This window comes from Leucoraja erinacea, chromosome 3 (assembly GCF_028641065.1).
Source record: "Leucoraja erinacea ecotype New England chromosome 3, Leri_hhj_1, whole genome shotgun sequence".
NCBI lineage: Eukaryota > Metazoa > Chordata > Chondrichthyes > Rajiformes > Rajidae > Leucoraja > Leucoraja erinaceus.
Window position 1 is genome coordinate 85231904 of NC_073379.1, and position 22309 is coordinate 85254212.

General features: G+C 43.8%; 1 protein-coding gene across 2 annotated transcripts in view; it reads right to left on the reverse strand.

Annotated features, from left to right (window-relative positions):
• prdm6 (PR domain containing 6) overlaps nt 1-22309 on the reverse strand; it is a 220442-nt gene that overhangs the window by 38725 nt on the left and 159408 nt on the right. For both annotated transcript variants that reach the window (XM_055633124.1, XM_055633125.1), the window contains one exon: nt 1513-1849. In XM_055633124.1, the coding sequence (XP_055489099.1) occupies nt 1513-1849 (337 nt within the window). The remainder of the gene's footprint in view (nt 1-1512; nt 1850-22309) is intronic.

Genomic DNA, 22309 nt, shown 5'->3' on the forward strand with positions numbered 1-22309 from the left:
TTCTCCAGGTGCTCTGGTTTCCACCCACACTCCAAAGACTTGCAGGATTGTAAGTTAATTGGCTTTGGTAAAAATAAATTATAAAGTGACCTTAGTTCGTAGGGTAGTGCTAGTATATGGGGTGATTGCTGGTCAGACTCGATGGGCCGAAAGGCCTGCTTCCATGCTGATTCTCTAAAAGCTAAAGTGTAAGATCTAAAATTGACAAATTTACCTCACTAACACCACTCCACACACCCTCCAGCATCACCGCTAGTCTCTACACATATTATCTTACCTCCATGGCAGCCTATGACACAGCAGTTTTGTATCTGGCATGGGATGAGTTCTTCGTAGACTCATAGAACTATATAGCCTGTAAACAGTCCCTTTGGCCCAACTTGTCCATGCTGACCAAGTTGACATGCTGGGCTAGACCCATTTTCTTGCATTTGGTCCATACCCCTCTAAATCTGCCCTATCCATAAACCTGTCCAAATGTCTGTGGAAGTTGTATCTGCTGCTATAGCTTCCTCTGGCAGCTTGTTCCAGATGCAGATTACCTTCTGAGTGAAATACGTTACCTCTGACACCCCTCTTAAAACTTTCCCCTTTCACTTTAAACCTATGACCTCTAGTTCTAGAATCCTTTACTCCAGGTTGAAACTTTGTGACTATTCATTAAATCCATGACCCTCATGATCTTCTATACCCCTCAGATTCCTAGGTTGCAAAGAATAAAGTCCCAAAGTAGCCATGCTCTCCCTATCACTCAAGCCTGCAAGTCCTGGTAACATCCTGATAAATCTCTCCTGCAATCTCTCCAAAGTAATGGCATCTTTTCTACAGCAGACGACCAGAACTGCACACAGTACTCCATGATCTGGGACACTTCCTAGAGATCAGAGTGACAATGACAGCAGCAAGCTATTCATATGGAATCGCACAAGTCCGGTTTTAACACACAAATCTACTGCACAAAAAGTGGGGCTTTTCCTAATTTTCCATATTTTTCTTAATTTCAATTTTTTTTGCACAGGACCCAATTAGCAATCTGTATTAGATGCGGCATAGGTTTAGTCTAGAAACCTTGTATAGTGTTGCTTCCGTCGGGTAAATACTGAACAATTGCAAGCCGAGAACTAATCTCTGTGGTGCTCCACTAGTTATCTCCTTCCATTCTGAAAAGGATTCATTTATCCTAACTCTCTGTTTTCTATAAGATAGACAGTTTTCAATCCATTCTGACAGGCTTGCTCTGTTACCAAGGGCTTTTAATTTATACATTGTATCCTAAAAATGCCGTTCATGAAGTCCTCATTGTTGCCCCACAGTTTCACCAACTGCTGCTCCAGCGCTGAAAACTATTCTGACTGCTGCAGCGGGAGACATTTCCTGCACTTGTGGGTGGGCTGGGAAGAGGGCTCTTTCATTTGATTCATAGAGATGATGCACGGGAGAAGCAGAATGATATGTTTAATATATCAGTTTAGTGTGTAATTGTGTTGCATGTATGTGTTTGATGAAAGTTACCTGTCTGGGTTCTGTGGACACACGTGCATCTGTAGCAGAATTCGTTGGGTGAAGGTCTTAAAGCACTGCCCACACTTCCAGAGGTGCCAATCACTGAATTCTCCACTTAAGTGGCTGGTGGAGGTTGGACTTGCCAGTACCCGCTGGTTCTTCACGTTGATGTGGTTGACCATGGAATCATGTGGCCCTGCTTTATCAGACAGCGCTTTGCTGCACGATGTCTCTGGGAACCTCAGTGAACGGTAGATTCCTGTCGGTGGAAGCTTGCCAGTCTTGTTGAATGATTGTAACGTCTCATGCCTGGTCATTACGTCAGCAAGAGTCGATGGGACATTCACTACGGAAATGAAAACAAAATATTTCGTTTCAAAATTGGAATTCAAATACCAAACCAGCAAATAATTATAAGGGTCCTTTGATCTAAATTACCCAAAGTTATTTGTATACCTGTTGGTGTGATTTCGTAAATCCTTTTAAAGAAGAAAATTATTTGAGAAGCATATCCCACAATTAAAATGGCAGGACCCAGCAGCAATATCTCATCTTGGCTCAGTTCGAAAATAAGTTCTGGTCTTTGTTATTTTGATTTAATGATTATAAAATAAATAAGATTAGCAGCAACTATACGTACATTATTAGTGACTGGAGATATATGTTATTGATTCTATTCCAGTTTTATATTAAAGTCACTTGTATTTGGGATACATTTATAAAGGAAGGAGGTTTCAATCTTACAACAAATTTAATTACATTTTTTGACATGCCATTATAAATTGTATTATCTCAAAATCTCACAATAGCTAGGGATAAGGAAGGGCAATCAAATCCATGATGATGATGTTCCTTAAAGATTTTGGACTTTCCAATGAATTTGTGCAAGAAACAGTGCAGTAAAATGGTGCTGCATGAAGGGCCCAATGATGCCTGCCAATTTGCACAGGTGCACGAAAGAAGGCACACTGTCTGGATGCATCAGAGCCCGCTATGGCAGCTGCTCTGTCCAAGACAACAAGACATTTCTGGGAGTTGTAAACACAGCCCAGTCCATCAAGTAAACCAGTCTTCCTCCCATCAACTCAAACTATACTTCACTCTGCCTCAGAAAAGCAACTGACATAATCAAGGACCTCTTAGACCTCAGTCACTCTCTCTTCTCCCCTCTCCTGTCAGGTAGAATTTACAGAATTCTAATTTACTGAAGCTTGAAAGCAGATACCACCAGATTCAAGAAAAGCTTTTTCCCTGCAATTATCCGACTCTTCAATGGACCGCACATCTGCTGATTAATTCCCAATCTTTCAATCTACTTTGTTGTGGACCTTACACCTTTTTAATTTGCATGTTCCCCGTAGCTGTAATGTTATATTCTGTTTATTTTCACATTGAACTACCTGATGTAGAGTATAATTTGCCCGGATAGCAGTCAAAACAAAGGTTTTCCACTGTACGTCAGTATGCATGATAATAATAAACCCATGCCAATATCAAGTCATATCATTTGTCCCAATGCTGTTAGTGTGTCTGCTTTGTGAGCCTATACTTCATACAAGGTCTTGGATGCTTTGTGATCATTAGTTACAATATCATTTGTCCCAATGCTGTTAGTGTGTCTGCTTTGTGACCCCTCAGTGCATATTAAGGAAAATAAATATAGACAGTCCCACACACAACTGAAATTAAAATTGGGAAACTCTGAAAATAATGATGGCTGAACAGCACTCTGCCGCTACCTTGGGATGGTACAAGAAAAGCAGTCAACTGGAGAACTGTCATATATGTTGGGTTTCCAGAAAGCTATCAAAGGCCAGAATTAAATATGTGGATTTAGGTGTCCATACAATGTCGGAAGTGATGTCCCAGCGACTTGTTCCCATGACTGGAAAAATCTTCATGAGGAAACCTTTGAGAGCTCCCATCTCTAGGAACTTGTTCCATCTCATAGAATGCCTTTTGGGTGGGACAGATAGGCTCAAATGGCCCTTTGTATCCAGATATATTCCATCCAGCCACATGGACACAGAGACAGAGTATGTAGAAGGGTCTCGTCCTGAAACATAACTCATTCCTTCTCTCCAGAGATGCTGCCTGTCCCGCTGAGTTACTCCTGCATTTTGTGTCTGTCCTTGGACAGAGAGGATGATGAGTTGAGGCAGTGTCCTAAGCAGCAGCATAAAGCCCATCATATCATAATACAAATGTTACGTTATTTATATTTCATCTCCATCAAGCTCGATTGAGTCTTGTAACAAGCACTCAGATGGGTGATCATTTTACAGAGTGTCTGTGTTCAGTCTACCAGAGTAACCATGAACTTTTTTGTTGCTTATCACTTTAATTCTCCATCTCTCTCCCACTTTTACTGATCTATCTGTGTTACAATAAGGCCCAAAGTTTATTTGAAGAACACAGGGCTACCAACATTGGGTGAGAGTTGAGAGTGAGAAGAGTGAGAAATTGCGAGGGTGCGCAGCGACCGAGAAAGGGGGGGGGAGCGTAGAGACTGTCCCCCCTCCTACGGTAGGAAGCTTTTGCATTTTTCAGCTTGAAATTGTGCAATCTGGTGCATACTGTAGCAAGTCTTTTAACTTACACTTGAATGCAACATTTATGTTTTAAATTGGATTAGGTATAAATAAGGTTAGGCTAAATTACATTCCTAATTACATTCCACAGCATATTCATGTATGGAATAGAGAAAGTAAAACATAGAAACAAGGCAAGAGGAGTCGGGCTTCCATCACTGTTCTGTGCAAATATATGAATCAACCTTACCCTTTGACTATAGAAACAATATGAAAATAATGCCATATATTCAATGATGGTATATGGTTCAATGAAATTAAGATATATATGTAAAACATATATATCTATCTATATATATATATATATATATATATATATATATATATATATATAGAAACAGGCCCTTCGACCCACCAATTCCACGCTGACCTGCAATCTACCATACACCAGTTCTATCCTATGGTCAGGGACAATTTACATAAGCCAATTAACCTTCTTTCGAATGCGGGCAAAACCGGAATATCCAGCGAAAATCCATGTGGTCATAGGGAGAATGTACAAATACTGTACAGGCAGCACCCGTATTCAGGATCAAATCTGGGTCTGTGGTGCTGTAAGGCAGCAACTCTACCGCTGCGCCACCGTGCCACTCCATTAAATTACTGTAATATATTCATTATGGTGTCACGTCAATGAACATGAACACTTGATTCTGATTTATGCCCTTAGTTAGATAAGATCTCCAGTCATTGTGTTTTACATCTATATGGCAGGTTTTCAACCTCTTCAGTCTGAAGGTTTTCGACCTGAAACATCACCATTCTTTCTCTCCAGAGATGCTGCCTGTCCTGCTGAGTTAGTCCAGCTTTTTGTGTCTATCTTCAGTTTAAACCAGCACCTGCAGTTCCTTCCTACACTCTTTGTTAAGTGAAACAGGTCCTATTCTCATAATATCATTCACCTCAACTAAATCTTTTCTTCACCTCCGTTGCTGCAGAGAATACAATCCCAGTTGTCAAATCTTTCTTTAAAGTTAAAAAAAATATTCCAGTCCTGCCAACATCTTCATAAATTGCCCCGGGTCCTCTCCAGAGCAATTGCACCCTTTCTACAATATGTCATAGTCTTACAGTATGGAAACAGGCCCTTCATCCGAACTTTTCCTGCACGTCAAGATGCCCCATCTAAACTAGTCCCATTTATCCGCATTTGGCCCATATCCCTTTAAACCTTTCCTGTCCACGTACCCGTCCAAATGTCTTTTAAACGCTGTCATTTTACCTGCCTACTTCCCTTGGCAGCTCTTTTCATTTACCCTCCATCCTCTGTGTGAAAATGTTGTCCCTCAGGTTCCTATTAAATCGTTCTTCTCTCACTTTAAACCAGGGGCGTCAAACTCATGTGAGAGTGTGTATCAGTATGTGTGAGGGTGTGTGTGAGGGTGTGTGTGAGGGTGTGTGAGAGAGTGTGAGTGAGAGTGTGTGTGAGAGTGTGTGTGTGAGTGTGAGTGAGAGTGTGTGTGAGTGTGTGTGTGAGAGTGTGTGTGAGGGTGTGTGTGAGAGTGTGTGTGTGTGTGTGTGTCAGTGTGTATGAGTGTGTGTGTGTGTGTGTGTGTGAGTGTGTGTGAGAGTGTGTGAGTGTGTGTGAGTGTGTGTCAGTGTGTGTGTGAGTGTGTATATGTGTGTGTGTGTGAGAGTGTGTGAGAGAGTGTGTGAGGGTGTGTGTGTGTGTGTGTGTGCAAGTGTGTGTCAGCATGTTGATTGTGTGTGAGTGTGTGTCAGTGAAGTCAGTGTGACATGAGTGTGTGTGTGTGTGGAAATTGTATGTGTGAGTGCGAGTGTGTGTGTGTGTTGTGTCCCCCCCACCACCCAGCATCTCTGAGATTCCCCGCCCCCTGGGAATGCAGGCCTGCCCAATTCCCTCTAGTTCTTGAATCACATATCCCGGGAAAAAGACTATGCATTCACCTTATATGGCATAGGGCAGTCGGTCCTCGCCATCATAAACAGTAGCTTGTCTTCTGTGGTTGTCCCCGTAAAATTTAAACATGCTGTAGTGCAGCCATTACTCAAGAAACCTGGCCTGGATACTTGACGACGTCCTGGCCAATTTTTACCCAACCTCCAACCCTGCCATTTATCTCGAAAATCCCCTGAGAAAGTAGGCCTGCCCAGGTGAAACTCTTGTGGTCCAGCACAACATCCGGGGGAGGTCTTTCAGTCTGGCTTCAAGGGCATCGGAGCCCGAGCATTCAGAGTCGGCTTTGCTACCGGGCCCCTCTAACGACATCCGCTCCTGGCAAACGTGCCTCTGGTAAAACTCCATGGGTTGCGGACAGAGTGGCCTGGGACACAGAGCCTGCCGCCTTCGAGGGTGGGAGGTGTGACCATGCCTTATTCATTTGCGATTACAGCAACAAGTGGTCTCACCTATGGCACACCATCTGCTGCACGGGAATGTGTTCAGGTCCTATCTAGACAGATAGATCTATGCTGTAAACATAAAAACATAAAAATTTTTGCAGGAGTAGGCCATTCGGCCCTTCGAGCCTGGACCCCCATTCGCGGGCTGGTGTTTGACATGGCTGACTTTCCAACTCAATATCCCTCTAGTACCTTGAATCACATATCTCCAGGAAAAAGACCCCATTCCCCTATATGGCATAGGGCCACATCGGTCCTCTCCCTCATAAACATAGCTTGTCTTCAATGTCTGGCCGTAAAATTTAACCTCTGTGTGCAGAGAGTTCAAGAAACCTGGCCTGGACCAGACTGTCCTGGCCAAAAAAGGCCAATCTTCTCATCTGCGGTTTTATCTTAAAGGATTTGGAGAAAGTCCTTAAGTGCCCACCCCTCTTCCTGGACTTCCACAACATCCGGGAACAATCTCAGTCCTGGCTTCAAGCCTGTGCATACCCCAGAGTCGGCTTTTCTAAGGGTCTCTAACGACATCCTCCTGGCAAACAACTCCGGTAAATGTGGTTCTTGTCTAGAGAGTATAAACTTCACAGGACCATGGAATAGTCTTTCTTCATTACAGCACAGTGGGCATCTGTGGCAATGCCCTGGGATGGTTCAGGTCCTATCTGGCACTCCCTCCATGCGCGTAAGCCTTGGTGGCTTTGAATCCTCCTCTGCTCCCTTGGCATATGGGGTTCCACAGGGCTCAATTTTAGGGCCCCTGTTTTTCTCCCTTTATCTACTTCCACTGGGCTCAATTTTAAGAAGGCATGGCATCTCCTTTCACTTTTACGCGGATGATAGCCAGTTGTATATGCCACTCAGGAAAGAAGATAATTATTCCCTAAAATCACTTCTGTCTTGTCTTGAGGACATTAAGTCCTGGATGGCCTTAAACTTTCTGGGACAACGAAAAAAAGACAGAAGTGATTTTGTTCGGCCCTAATGGCTGCCGTGAACCTCCCTCTGTTGACTTGGGTCCACTTGCAGTGTTCGTAAAGCCAACAGTTTTAAACCTGGGTTTTATGATGGACGGTGATTTTAAATTAGATAAACAAATAGGCGCAGTGGTTAAGTCCAGCTTCTTTCACCTAAGGAAGCTGGCAAAGGTGAAGCCCATTCTCGAGCGGCAGCATTTTGAAACAGTAATCCATGCCTTTATTTCATCTCGGCTGGATTACTGTAACGCACTCTACTCTGGAGTCTCACGAGCTTCGTTGGCTCGTCTCCAGTTGGTCCAAAATGCTGCCGCTCGCCTTTTAACCGGAACTCGAAAGAGGGAGCACATTACGCCAATTTTGGCCTCCCTTCACTGGCTCCCAGTGCACTTTCGAGTTCATTTTAAAATTATTTTATTTGTTTTTAAATCATTGAATGGCCTCGCCCCGCCTTACCTCTCTGAGCTGCTCCACCTATATGCTCCTACCCGGTGCCTCAGGTCAGCGGATCAGCTGCTCCTTGAGGTACCAAGGTCTAAGCGGAAGCTCAGAGGGGATAGAGCCTTTTCTGTTGCTGCCCCGGCACTCTGGAACACCTTGCCGCTGCAGATCAGACAGGCCCCTTCACTGTCCATCTTTAAATCCTCCCTAAAAACTCACTTTTATTCACTGGCTTTCGACACTGGCTGAGACATTGTTCCTGTTTTAGTGCTTTTAATGTCTTTTAATTTTTACTGTTTTTATAGTCCTGTCGTCTTAATGGTTTTAGTAGTTTGTAATAACTTTTTGTTGACTTCCCATGTACAGCACTTTGTGATAACTGATGTTGTCTAAAAGCGCTTTATAAATAAAGTTATTATTATTATTATTATTAGATATTCCCCTCATGGCTTTTACTCACCTCTAAAACAATTTGCTTTATTTGGAATTTCCAGCAGCTACAGATTTTGTTTTTTGTGCCATTTTAAATAGTGTGCGATGGGCTTAAGACAATCAAATTGTTCGTTCTTTACGGGAAACCCGCCGACGGAAAACTATTCTCATTGGTGAGCGTGGAGGAGATCTGGAAGCCTTGGGCGAATTGAACTGTTTGTGACTTTATTTATTTATTTACAAAAAATATATATATCTTTGAGCGTGAGAAATTCTGTGATTAGCATGAGCATTTCGCGAAATGTGTGAATCTCACGCTCAATGCGTGAGAGTTGGCAGCCCTGTGTTTCCACACTGTATGACTATGACTCTAAAGCCAGCAAGGATGATCAAGGAAAGGTGGAATCCATAATAGTCCTTTGATGATGGTCCTTTAATGGCTGTGGAGAAGGTTTTAATGAATGGATATGAACAGTGAAACTAAGCAGGGCAACAGTGAAACCAATCGGACGACTAGGGTGGGTGGCGGGACTGAGAGAGAGGGGATGTAAAGGCTAGTTAGACCATTCAGCCCATTGATTCTGCTCTGTCTTACAATCATGGGTTTAATGGATATGCAGGAAATGGAGCGATATGGATCACGTGCAGGGAGAGAAGATTAGTTTAACTTGGCATCATGATCAGCACGGACGTTGTGGGCCGAAGGGCCTGTTCTATGTTCTAAATTCTACCATAGTTTAATGATTCACACACTGAGTCACCCTGGCCACTCCCCTCTCCCCTCTCCCATAGGGCAAAAGGTATAGAAGTGTGAAAATGAACATATCTAGATTCAGGGACAGTTTCTTCCCAGCAGTTATCAGACAATTGAACCATCCTACCACAACCAGAAAGCAGTGCTGAACTACCATCTACCTCATTGGTGACCTTCGGACTATCTTTGATCGAACTTTGCTGGCTTCACCTTGCGCTAAACGTTATTCCCTTAACATGTATCAGTACACTATAAATGGCTAGATTGCAATCATGTATTGGCTTCCCACTGGCTGGTTAGCACGCAAGAAAAGCTTTTCACTGTACCTCAGTACACATGACAATAAACTAAACAGAACTGAACATAACTTGCACTTTATGGAGTTTTTTTCAGTTGGCGGATTGACTACATCTTCGGCATAAGGTACGTTTGGCCAGTTTTCCTCGGCACAACTTGGCCTGATAAATGGGAGCGAGGGAATTCCCAAATTTGGTCAGTTGGGATTTATTGGTCGTCTGAACTAACTTCAGGCAGCTCCAACATTCCCTCTCTTTCTATCCCTCGGTTTAAACAGCCTCTGCAGTTACTTCCTATATATACATATACACACACACACTTCCTATATATACATATACACACACACACTTCCTATATACATATACACACACACACTTCCTATATACATATATATACACACACACACACTGAACATTTTTTTCTTGTTTATTATATTATGGACAGTGCTGTGTTTACTCAGTACTGCAGCAAGTAGGAATTTCAGGATAGTGTTAGTGCGGGGATTGCTCACTTCAGGTAGCCCCGGCATCCCCCCCCCCTCTCTCTCTCACACTGAAGAAGGGTCTCGACTTGAATCTCTACTAATCAGATTATTATTATCAGAATAAGATAATATTATCTAATTTACATTTTGTGTGATCATCTTTTAAATGGTGAATTAGGGAAGGGCACCTGTAAAGGGTGAATTAGAGGAGGGCACCTGCAAATGGTGAATTAGAGGAGGGCACCTGCAAATGGTGAATTAGAGGAGGGCACCTATAAATGGGATTTAGAGGAGGGCACCTGTAAATGTGGGGGTTTAGGGGAGGGCATCTATAAATGGTGGAAGGGGAGGGCACCTGTTGTACGCTATATTTTGCCTCTGGAATGCTTGAAGTACCTCGTGCTAGTGAGGACAGGAACAGGGAGATAGGGGATCTGAAAGTGTGACTGAGGGCCTGAGGTGCAGGGAGCAAGGATTTAGATTTATAGACCACTGGGATCTCTTCTAGGGTAGGGGTGACCTGTACAAACGGGATGGGTTACACCTTAACTGGAGGGGGACCGACATTCTGGCAGCAGGTTTGCTAGGGCTACACGTGGGGGTTTAAACTAAATAGTGGGGGGGAGGGATTGACAAATTGGGAGAATAAAGATGGAGTTGAAGGGAAAGTGACTACAGGAAAAATTACAAAAGATTCTCGATTAATGGGAAGGAAAGCTCGAGAATGGACAACAGAGTAAGGTCAGGGCCAATTGCAGGCGGTGCGAGGGGGGAAGTGAATACGGAGGTCAAAGTGCTGTGTATGAATGTGCGAAGTATAAGGAATAAAGTGGATGAGCTTGAGGCTCAGTTAGAAATTGGCAAGTATGATGTTGTGGGAATTACTGAGACATGGCTGCAAGAGGGCCAGGGCTGGGAACTGAATATTCAAGGGTATACCTCCTATCGAAAAGACAGACAGGTGGGCAGAGGGGGCGGGGTTGCCCTGTTGGTGAGGAATTAAATTCAGTCCCTTGCAAGGGGTGATATTGAAACAGAAGATGTGGAGTCAGTATGGATAGAACTAAGGAATTGTAAGGGTAAAAATACCCTAATGGGACTAATCTACAGGCCCCCAAACAGTAGCCTGGACATAGGGCGCAAGTTGAATCGGGAATTAAAATTGGCATGTAGCAAAAGCAATGCTGTGGTTGTTATGGGAGATTTCAACATGCAGGTAGACAGTCAAAATCAGGTTGGTACTGGATCCCAAGAAAGGGACTTTGTAGAGTGCCTTTGTGATGGATTCTTTGAACAGCTTGTATTGGAGCCTACCAGAGATAAGGCAATTCTGGAATTACTGTTATGTAATAAACCAGATTTGATAAACAACCTCGAGGTTAATGAGACATTAGGAGGCAGTGACCATTACATGGTCAGGTTTAATCTACAATTGGAGAGGGAGAAGAGTAGATCGGAGGTGTCAGTGTTGCAGTTGAATAAAGGGGACTATGGGGCCATGAGGGAGGAGCTGGCCAAAGTTGACTGCAGGATCAGTTCATTCCTAGGAGGAAGAAAGATTCCAAGGGGACAAAGGGACGACCGTGACTGACAAGGGATGTCAGGGACAGTATAACAATTAAAGCGAAGAAGTGCAACGTAGCAAAGATGAGCGGGAAGCAAGAGGATTGGGTAATGTTTAAAGAACAACAGAAGATAACCAAAAAGACAATACGGGAAGAAAAGATGAGGTACGAAGGTAAGCTAGCTAAGAATATAAAGCAGAATAGCAAAAGCTTCTTTAGGTATGTGAAGAGGAAAAAAATAGTTAAGAACAAAGTTGGACCCTTGAAGACCGAAAAAGGTGAATTTATTATGGGGAACAAGGAAATGGCAGATGAGTTGAACAGGTACTTTGATCTGGCTTCACTAAGGAGGACACAAACAATCTTCCTGATATAGTAGTGGCCAGAGGATCTGCAGTGACAGGAGAACTGAAGGAAATCCACATTAGGCAGGAAATGGTGTTGGATAGACTGATGAGACAGAAGGCTGATAAATCCCCAGGGCCTGATGGTCTGCATCCCAGGGTACTTAAGGAAGTGGCTCTATGAAATCGTGGATGCATTGGTGATAGTTTTCCAATGTTCTATAGACTCAGGACAGGGGCCACAGTTTAAGAATGAGTAAGCCATTTAGAACGGAGATGAGGAAACACTTTTTCTCACAGAGAGCGGTGAGTCTGTGGAATTCTCTGCCTCGGAGGGCGGTGGAGGCAGGTTCTCTGGATGCTTTCAAGAGAGAACTAGATGGGGCTCTTAAAAATAGAAGAGTCAGGGGATATGGGGAGAAGGCAGGAACGGGGTACTGATTGGGGATGATCTGCCATGATCACATTGAATGGCAATGCTGGCTTGAAGGGCCAAATGGCCTACTCCTGCACCTATTGTCTATTGTCTATTGTCTACTGACTAATTCCCAGAATGTGGGAACTCCTCACGACCATGAAGGCGACTACCCGGCAACCTCCCGCGAACATGCGGCGACCATGTGGCAACCGCAAAGTCTCCTGCAGTTGCCAAAAATTTGCCTAAGTGGGACAGGCCCATAAGGCTCTAATATCATCAAACATAATTTGTTTTCAGCTAAAGCTCTGGTTTTCAAACCGGAGGCTTCCTTAGAAATCAGAATGAGTAGAAACCAAGCAGTGTGGCCCTTTCCCAACTGTTTCCATTCCAATTGTGGTCATTTTACATCTAAAAATTCTGAGAGTCCATGCAGCTGCAAGCATCCCATCAGGAATTCTCCTCTTAACTTCCCTCCCCTGTTTCCTGTCTTTGCTATCCTTATTTCTCCACACAGCCATTTGGTGGTAGCAATCTGTGAGCTGATTGAGAACATCCATATTGCACAAATGGGCAGGCCAAACAAGATTCTTGCACAGATTGCACTGGGAAAACAGCCAATATAATCAAGGACCACACACATCCTGATCATTCTCTCTTCTCCACTTTTCATAGGGAAGAACATATAAAAGCCTGAACACACCAGATTATAGAACAGTTTCTTCCTAGCTATTATTAAATTATTGAACCAGCCCCTCATTAGCTAGGTATAAATTCTCAATCTTCCAATCTACTTCATTGCAGTTCTTTCACTTTTTTATGAGCTGCACTTTTTCTGTAATTGCAACACGATATTCTGCATTGTATAGAAATAAAGAACTGCAGGTGCTGGTTTACACAAAAGGACTAAAGTGCTAGAAAGTTCAAAGGGTCGGGCAGCAACTAGAGAACATGGATAGGTTACATTTCGGATCGGGACTCTTCTTCAGAATAAAATTACCGTACATTGGTACATGAAACAATAACAGACCAGTATCAATGCAGAAAGCATTTCGGGGTTGATTGATATTCTCGAGTTTATAATGATGATCCATAATTTTCCAATGCTGGCATGCACAATTGACAATTGTTGGAAGGAATAAATAAGTAAGAGTTGTCATGAAAACCATTGGTAGGGAATAAATACTCTTTGGTTGGCTTGATCAGCACATAGAGATCAGTTCCGTGGCCTTTCATGTGCACTATTCAGATCAGTAGAGCATTGGATTTACCAGAGGGAGGGACCTGCAGAACCAGTGGGAGTTTGGTAAGAGCCTGGAATTGCTGTGGTTAATACAAGGAAAGAAGCCGAAGAATGGTGCAACAAATGTTCAAAGTTCCCACAACATTTTGGTACAATCTTGTTACCTCATCTAGGTCATCCCCTTCATGTGACTGGGGCTGACAAATGCTGTGTGTGATTTGAACCAGTCAGGTTTTGCTGGATTACCCCTTTATATGAATGATAGCCAACGTGCCAGTTAAACAGTGGACAGGCTGAATCATCATTATTTATTGGACCACAAGGTAATAATGTTGGGAGAATGATAGAGAACTGGAGACGTTTGTTCCAGTTGCAAGCAGTGTTGACAACCAGTTATCCCTCTGGAAAAGTAGGGTTGCATCACTAGATGTGAAAGTCTGAAGCAAATATCCAGCCAATACATCTATAATGCTAAGAGTCATAGCATGATGAAGTGCAAAAGCAAAGGCTGGAGTTTTGTTTGGAAACATAATGAAAGGTTATGCATTATTTTAATAGGGCAGCCAAATCAGGCACTGAGAAAGAACAGCCAGAAATTAATGTGTAAGTTTTGCCAGTAAGATTCTAATCAACAGGATTTCTACCATGTGGATGAATCTCACTCCTCATGGAGAACGATCAAGCAGGACACAGCTGGAGGGAAAATACATCAAAGCCAAATGGTTGTCATAGAATAGTACCAATAAATCATGGCAGCAGCTGGCAGAGCTGTCAGCTTGATGGCAAGAATCTGCGGTGTCCATGGAAAACTGATTGTGATGGCTCTTGAATTAGTATTTAGATTTTATATATAGACTAATGTTAGGCACTAAGTTGCAAAAAGGAAATATTATTATTATGAATAATATGCCTTTCATTTTTCTAGAAATTGGGTGGCACAGTGCCGCAGCGGCACAGTTGCTGCCTTACAGCGCCAGAGACCCGGGTTTGATCCTGGCTATGGGTGCTGTCTGTGTGGAGTTTGTACGTTCTCCCTGTGACCGTGTGGGTTTTCTCTGGGTACTCTGGTTTACCCCCACACTCCAAAGACATACAGATTTCTAGGTTAATTGGATTCGGTAAAATTGTAAAATTGTCCCTAGTGTGTAAGATAGTGCAAGTGTGCGGGGTGATCGTTGGTCGGCACGGACACGGTGGGCCAAAGAGCCTGCTTCCGCGCTGTATCCCTAAATTCTAATAATAGAACACACAAAGCTGGAAGCCTCTATAGCATTGCACCAGGAGGAAGCAGCTGTAAATAATGCTAAATATGCAACTCCATCCTCCAACTTGCACCTGCACACTACAACAGCTGTGGCATAAATATAATTGGGAAATCCAAATCAAGTTTGAGGAAATAGGACAATCTCCCCACGAAATCAATCCAAGCCGAGTTTCACCAGAGGCACCTATCAGCAAAGAAAAACATTGAATTATACAAATAGTGGTTCAACATCTGAATCAACAAACTGGAAGCGATAATTCAGGATTATTAATGCCAACATTTTACGTTCAGGCCAGTGATGAAGAAGTTGCTTGACTTCACTGCCCATACACACCATCTCTCACCAGTCACTGACCATCCCAGTGTCTGCTTCACCACATTACAAACTAGAAGTGATGACACGATTACAGTACCAAAGCAAATGACCAATTAGGTCGCTGTAGATAGATACAAAATGGTAGAGTAACTCAGCAGGTCAGGCAGCATCTCTGAAGAAAAGGAATAGATGACGTTTCGGGTCGAAACCCTTCTTCAGTCATGCCGTGTTACATACAAATGGAAATCAATCATTCCATTATTTCATCAGAGCTGCTTTTCGTTGACTTTTCTTGAATTAATAATCCCATGCAAACCACCCTCAAGATTGCTGAAGGCTGATTAATGGCAATGGAGAGGACTCCATGAACTTGAGCATCTCTGGATTTGGAGGTCTTGTGCAGCAAAAGGTCTTGAGCAGTTCTGGTCCTGTCTGAGCGTACATGGCTTCAGTCTGTGTTTGCTTGGCAGTAGGCTAGACTTGCACAATCTTATGCTAGACTTGCACTTCTGACACTCATGGCATTGCACCCCCTGTTTCCAATCTGTGCGGTTTCTCACCAAGTAAAGTAAAAGTAAAGTAAAGTAAAGTAGCCTTTATTGTCATTCAGAACTTTCGGTCTGAACAAAATTTCGTTGCCTTGCAGTCATACATATAATAAAAATGACAAAAACACACAATAAACACAAATTTAACGTCCACCACAGTGAGTTCACCAGGCACCTCCTCACTGTGATGGAAGGCAAAAATCTTAAAGTCCTTGTCTCTTCCCTCCTTGTTCGCCCTCTGCTCCGAAGCGACCTGTGAGCTCCCGACGCTGTCGTCCACCTCCGAGGCCAGGTCGCCGCTGCCGCCGGAACGCCACGGCTCCGTTGCTGGGTCGCCGTTGCCGCCACAACGCCACGGCTCCGTTGTCGGGTCGCCGCTGCCGCCGGAACGCCACGGCTCCGTTGTTGGGTCGCCGCTGCCGCCGCAACGCCACAGTCCGATCTCGGGTCGCCGCTGCCACTGCTGCCGGAATGCCACGGCTCCGTTGCCAGGTCGCCGCAACGCCGCAACGCCACGGCTCCGATGTTGCCGCTGGAACGCTGCCCCAGCTCCGAGGCCGCCAGCTCCGCCATTAGGCCTCGGCGCAGACGGAGACGGACACGGGGTATACGACAAGAGAAGTCGCATCCCCCCGAAGGAAGAGATCAAAAACACATTTCCCGCCCCCACCCCCACCACACCCATACACAACATAATAAAATAAAACCAAAAAATAACTAAAACAGGACAAAAGAACAAACAAAAAAAGAAAAAAACAACGGACTGCAGGCGAGCCGTAGCTGCTAAAGCAGCGCCGCCATCTTAACCCCTGCTAGGTGCATCCATTCTCTCAGTGTGTGAGCTGGGGGCTATACATGTGGAATAATCCTATCGCATATCTTCATCACAGAACTGCCAGCTTTCAGTTTTGGTGATGTGCCCAGACAATAAACAATATTGTACAGAAGCGAAACTCATTCAAATAGACATGCAGCACAAAGTCGGCACGTTCCGACTGTAATATCATGAACTGACGTAAGCTGCGTTTTTGCGCTTAAATTCAGTCATGGTAGAAAATACGCAATTCCAAAATTCCTTTCAAAATTATATAGACATAGAAACATAGAAAATAGGTGCAGGAGTAGGCCATTCAGCCTTTCATACCAGCCCTGCCATTCAATATCATCATGGCTGATCATCCAAAATCAGTACCCCGTTCCTGCTTTCTCCCCATACCCCTTGATTCCTTTAGCCCTAAAAACAAAATGTAACTCTTGAAAATATCTAGTGATTTGGCCTCTAATGCCTTCTGTGGCAAAGAATTCCATAGATTAACATAGAAACATAAAAAATAGGTGCAGGAGTAGGCCATTCGGCCCTTTGAGCCTGCCCCGCCATTCAATATGATCATGGCTGATCATCCAACTCAGTATCCTGTACCTGCCTTCTCTCCATACCCCCTGATCCCTTTAGCCACAAGGGCCACATCTAACTCCCTCTTAAATATAGCCAATGAACTGGCCTCAACTACCTTCTGTGGCAGAGAATTCCACAGATTTACCACTCTCTGTGAAAAAAATGTCTTTCTCATCTCGGTCCTAAAAGACTTCCTCCTTATCCTTAAACTGTGACCCCTTGTTCTGGACTTCCCCAACATCGGAAATAATCTTCCTGCATCTACCCTGTCTAACCCCTTAAGAATTTTGTAAGTTTCTATTAGATCCCCCTCAATCTTCTAAATTCTTGAGTACAAGAGTCTATCTAGTCTTTCTTCATATGAAAGTCCTGCCATCCCAGGAATCAGTCTGGTGAACCTTCTCTGTACTCCCTCTATGGCAAGAATGTCTTTCCTCCGATTAGGAGACCAAAACTATACGCAATACTCCAGGTGTGGTCTCACCAAGACCCTGCACAACTGCAGTAGAACCTCCTTGCTCTTAACTCAAATCCTTTTGCTATGAATGCTAATATACCATTCGCTTTCTTCACTGCCTGCTGCACCTGCATGCCTACTTTCAATGACTGGTGTACCATGAGGTCTCGTTGCATCCCTTTTCCTAATCGGCCACCATTCACAACTCTCTGGGTGAAAACGTTTTTCCTCATCTCAGTCCTAAATGGCCTACCCCTTATTCTTAAACTGTGGCCCCTGGTTGTGGACTCCCACAACATGGGGAACATTTTTTCTTCCTTGATTTTCCCTACATAATTCCATGCTGACTTTGACCGATCCTGTCACTGCTTTCCAAATGCGCTGCTATAACATCTTTAATAATCGACTCAAGCACCTTCCCCACTACTGATTTCAAGCTAACTGGTCTATAATTCCTTGTTTTCTCTCCCTGCTTTCTTAAAATGTGAGGTTACATTAGCTACCCTCCAGTCCACAGGAACTGATCCAGAGTCTATAGAACATTGGAAAATGATCGGCAAAGCATCCACGACCTAATCAAATTGTTTCTTGTTCTGTTACATCCGTACAGGTGCTGTCTTTACGGAGTTTTACGTTCTCCCCGTGACCTGCGTGGGTTTTTTCCAAGATCTTCACTTTCCTCCCACACTCCAAAAATGTACAGGTTTGTAGGTTAATTGGCTTGGTGGATCTAGAAATTGTCACTAGTGTGTGTAGAATCGGTTTAATGTGTGGGGATCGTTGATTGGTGCGGACCTGGTATGCTGAGGGGCCTGTTTCCGCGCTGTATCTCTAAACTAAACTAAAAATAGAAACAATGAAGGATATGGAATTGATGGCAGAACTGAAAACATTGAAAAATAAAAACAAAAGGGCAGTTAAACGGCACTCAGACTAACCTGCGTAAATGTTTATCCCTCCTAAAAATAGTTACTATCAACAGAACGATTAACATGACTTAGGTCAGTAACAATGAATTGAAGCCAAGCATAATATTATCTCCGACGTTGTGAGATGTAAGTACATATGGAATATCAGGCAGTGAGCATGTTTTTGCTGGAGGCACAGAGCATTTAAAGTCCCAGTGCCAGTACAGCACCATTACCCAGTAGAGTGGGATCTCACAGTAAAAGGGAACATTCAAATAGTCATTGTTCATAAGCGTCACAAAATGTGCCAGTTCTTAAATATATTTAAAATCAATCCATTAGTCTTGTGGTCATCCATTGACTATAATGTTTTTCAATACAGAATGAAATTTTAATGGCGAATCAGATATGAAAACTTAATTCTGTAATGAAAGTATAAATTTTAAATACAACTGAAATTCACACTCTTTCTTCCTGTTATGAAGCCAGAAAAACAGTGGAGTCAATTCCCTTCCAACAGCTTGGACATTAACAATGGTAAATTAGATGACCCTGAATATGCATGTTTCACTTCATCCAGAACCCCCAATATTTCATTTGATATATTTAGTTAACAAAGTTCTGTCCAGGTCTATCACAGACCTGAAACTCCACTAACCCACTTTGGTTGGGCTTATTTCCTGATGGCACCCATTAAGGAGCCTATTTCAGTTCATTGAATCTATGCAAGCTCAGAGATACCCGTAATTCCCCCACTATTTTTTGTTCTGTCACCTAGTCTTCCTACATTCCCATAAGTACACCCCGTATTCTACCCCTGACAAGGGACAACCTACAGCGGCCAATTGACCTCCAACCCGCATGACATTGAGATGTGGGAAGGAAATTGGAGAACCCAGGGATAACCCACCCAGTACACAAAGAAACACAGCAAGTAAACAGAGAATGGATGTGCAGGAACCACATAGAGAGCCTACATCATTGGTTGTGGGACTAGAGGAGCAGCAATCTTCCCAAAGCCCCACTATCTCTGCATCACGCCCAACTATCCTTATTTTCTCCATCAGTTGAGGGCACGTCGGCTGCCCTGCCAGCAGCATGTTCATTATTTCAACTTTTTGGGGGTGTTTTGGTGTGTCCAAATGTTAGTTTAGGTGTCTCTCGGTATGTCTTTTGTGGGGGAGGAAAAGGGGGAAATAACTTTTTGGTCGCCTCCTCGACAGAGAGGCGACTTTTCCCATGTCGCCTCTCTTGCGGCCTAACAGCTTGGATTGGAGCGGACTTTCCCGGAGTCGGGCCCGGAGCTTCAGCAGCGGGCGCATCATGGACTTTTCCATTGCGGAGCAGGCGGACCTTTGCCGAGGGTCGCCAGAGAGGAGTGCTCTGAATGGCCTGGTAACTTTGGCATCATGGGGCTGTGGTCTGCGGAGCTTCTAGCCACGGGTGTGGCATGGACACCATCCGGAGTCTGGATCCCTTGCTGGGGATCGCCGGAGAACAGCTCCGACCGCCGGCCTGTGGCCTATAACATCCTGAAGCCGCAGTCTCCGGTAGGAAAGTGCTAATTCAGGCGTTCCAAGCCACAGAGTGTGTTCGACTGTCCCAACGTCAGAGATTAGATCATCCTGACGAGAGGGCCTGTACATCCGGCCGTCCGTAGCAGTAACATTATGGCCCCGACCACGGATGAACAAAGGAGGAGGGCTGACTGAACTATGTTGCATTCCACCACAGTGAAGAATGCTGTGGTGGATGTTTGTGTTAAATTCTATTGTGTGTTGTGTGCTCTTTTTTTAAGTGTATTGCTGCTGGCAAATTCATTTCACTGCACCTTCGTTGGTGCATGTGACGAATAAATTTGACTTTGACTTTGACTTTGATCACTTCATACACCTATGATCCCTATGCCCAACAATCAAATTGTCCCCATATCTTCTTTGAAACTTACTGCATACATTAATGAAAGTCTGTTGTTGCATCCAATGTGCAGTAAATCTGCAGGAAGTAAAAGTTCCATGGTTCCTGTTCATATCTGGTGCATATGACAAACAAACCCTCTTGGCTCTTTAGTTTTAAAGTAAGTTTTTAAACTAGTCATTCAGCGAGAACATACAGTATCTGTGGAGTCAGCGCAGCCTCCTTTGATGTGCTTAGTGTCATTAAATTATCCTTGAGTTTGGCGAAAGAGCAATATTCAATGATTGCAACATTAGCTGATTGGACACACCCGCAAATGGGTTAGCATGAAGTGCCCAGCAACCCAGTTTGGCTTCCTGGCTCTTGGCATTGTGGCATTAATTCATTGGGATGATGTTTGAAACTAGTCCTGAGAATGTCCCTTTACTTTCACGGTTTTCCATGCTTTGTCCCAAAGGATATCTGGAGAAAAGATGTCCCAAAGGAAATCTGCGTTGGCACATATAATTAAATCTATTCATTACTTTATGGAGACATCCTGGGTTCAATCCTGACTATGTGTGCTGTCAGTACTGAGTTTGTACATTCTTCCTGTGATCGTGTCAGTTTTCTCCGGGTTCTCCGTCTTCCTCCCACATCCCAAAGACGTGCAGGTTTGTAGGTTAATTGGCTTCTGTAGATTGTCCTTAGTGTGTAGGATAGAACTAGTGTACAGATCGCTGGTCGGCACGGACTCGCTGGGCTGAAGGGCCCTTTCCACACTGTATCTCTAAATTAAACTAAAATGTCCTGATCCATCAGCACAACAATAGGAATTGCTAGCAGGTGGATTCAACGATAAAGAGGTATATAAGATGAAGATAGATGATGACAACTAGGTTTTATGTCACTAATTGTCAATGGATATGTCAAGGATTGATGATACCAAGGATGGGGATTTCAAGTGGAGATTTCCTCAAATGATGCACATGGTTGCATTTTGCTGTGTGCGTACAAGCGGTTGGTGTGACAGCTATTGCCAAGCAAGTGCAAGTGCTCTGCTGCTAAGTTTGACAGGAGAAGAGCAAAGATCCTGAATGTTTTTATCTCAGCTTCTACGGGTGACAAATCATTCCGAAGATACTAAGCGGCGACTGTGGGCTTGACGTAACTTATTTTCTCCTGTCGTAGGTGCTGTTGTAGGTTGTCACCAGGATGATGCAGGTTGTCGCCAGGTGACGTTGGCTCTTGCCGGCTGCTGACTTTGGTGAATTCCATTGGCGACTATCTACGTCAACCTACGTCAACCGGTGACAGGTACCGGCGACTGAATTGTCTTCAGCTGGCTTCAGTTGTCGCTGACACGGTCGTTGCTTGTCGTAGCTTATCACGGGTGAACGTAGGTTGACTTTGGTTGTCACAGGTTGTCGCCTATGTGGTCGCAGGTTGTCGTAGGTGTGATTGTAGGTGGACGTCCTAATGGGTCGCCAGTTGTCGGTAGCTTATCGTAGCTTGACGTCGACTAGGTGGTAGATTGTCATAGCTTGTCCTAGACATTGTCCAGTCACTGCTTTTTCAGCGACCTGCTACAACTGTGACAGTCACTTGCAGTGGCTGAAAAAATCGCCTAAGTGGGACATGGGCCCTATATTAACTGTAATTGTACTAGAAAGTTCACAGAAAATCTGCATTAGTTAGGGATATTAAATTTATCAAATGAATAACTTCAAATGTGTTTGCAGTAGTTAGCATTTGTAAATATGTTATAGTCAATTCTTAAATACTTGTACTCTCAAAAATCCAATGTTTTCTTCTTCCCACAAGAATAAAAATTCTAGTTAATTCAAAACACCGTATATTAATATTGCCTTTCTAATATTGCCATTTGAATATTATCTCCAGCAATGATCCATATATCCAGATACCGAAGATGGACATAAAATGCTGGAGTCACTCAGCGGGACAGACAACATCTCTGGATAGAAGGAATGGGTAACGTTTCGGGTCGGTCTGAAGAAGGGTATCAACCAGAAACGTCACCCATTCCTTCTCTCTAGAGATGCTGCCTGCCCTGCTGAGTTACTCCGGCATATTGTGTCTATCTTCGGTGTAAACAA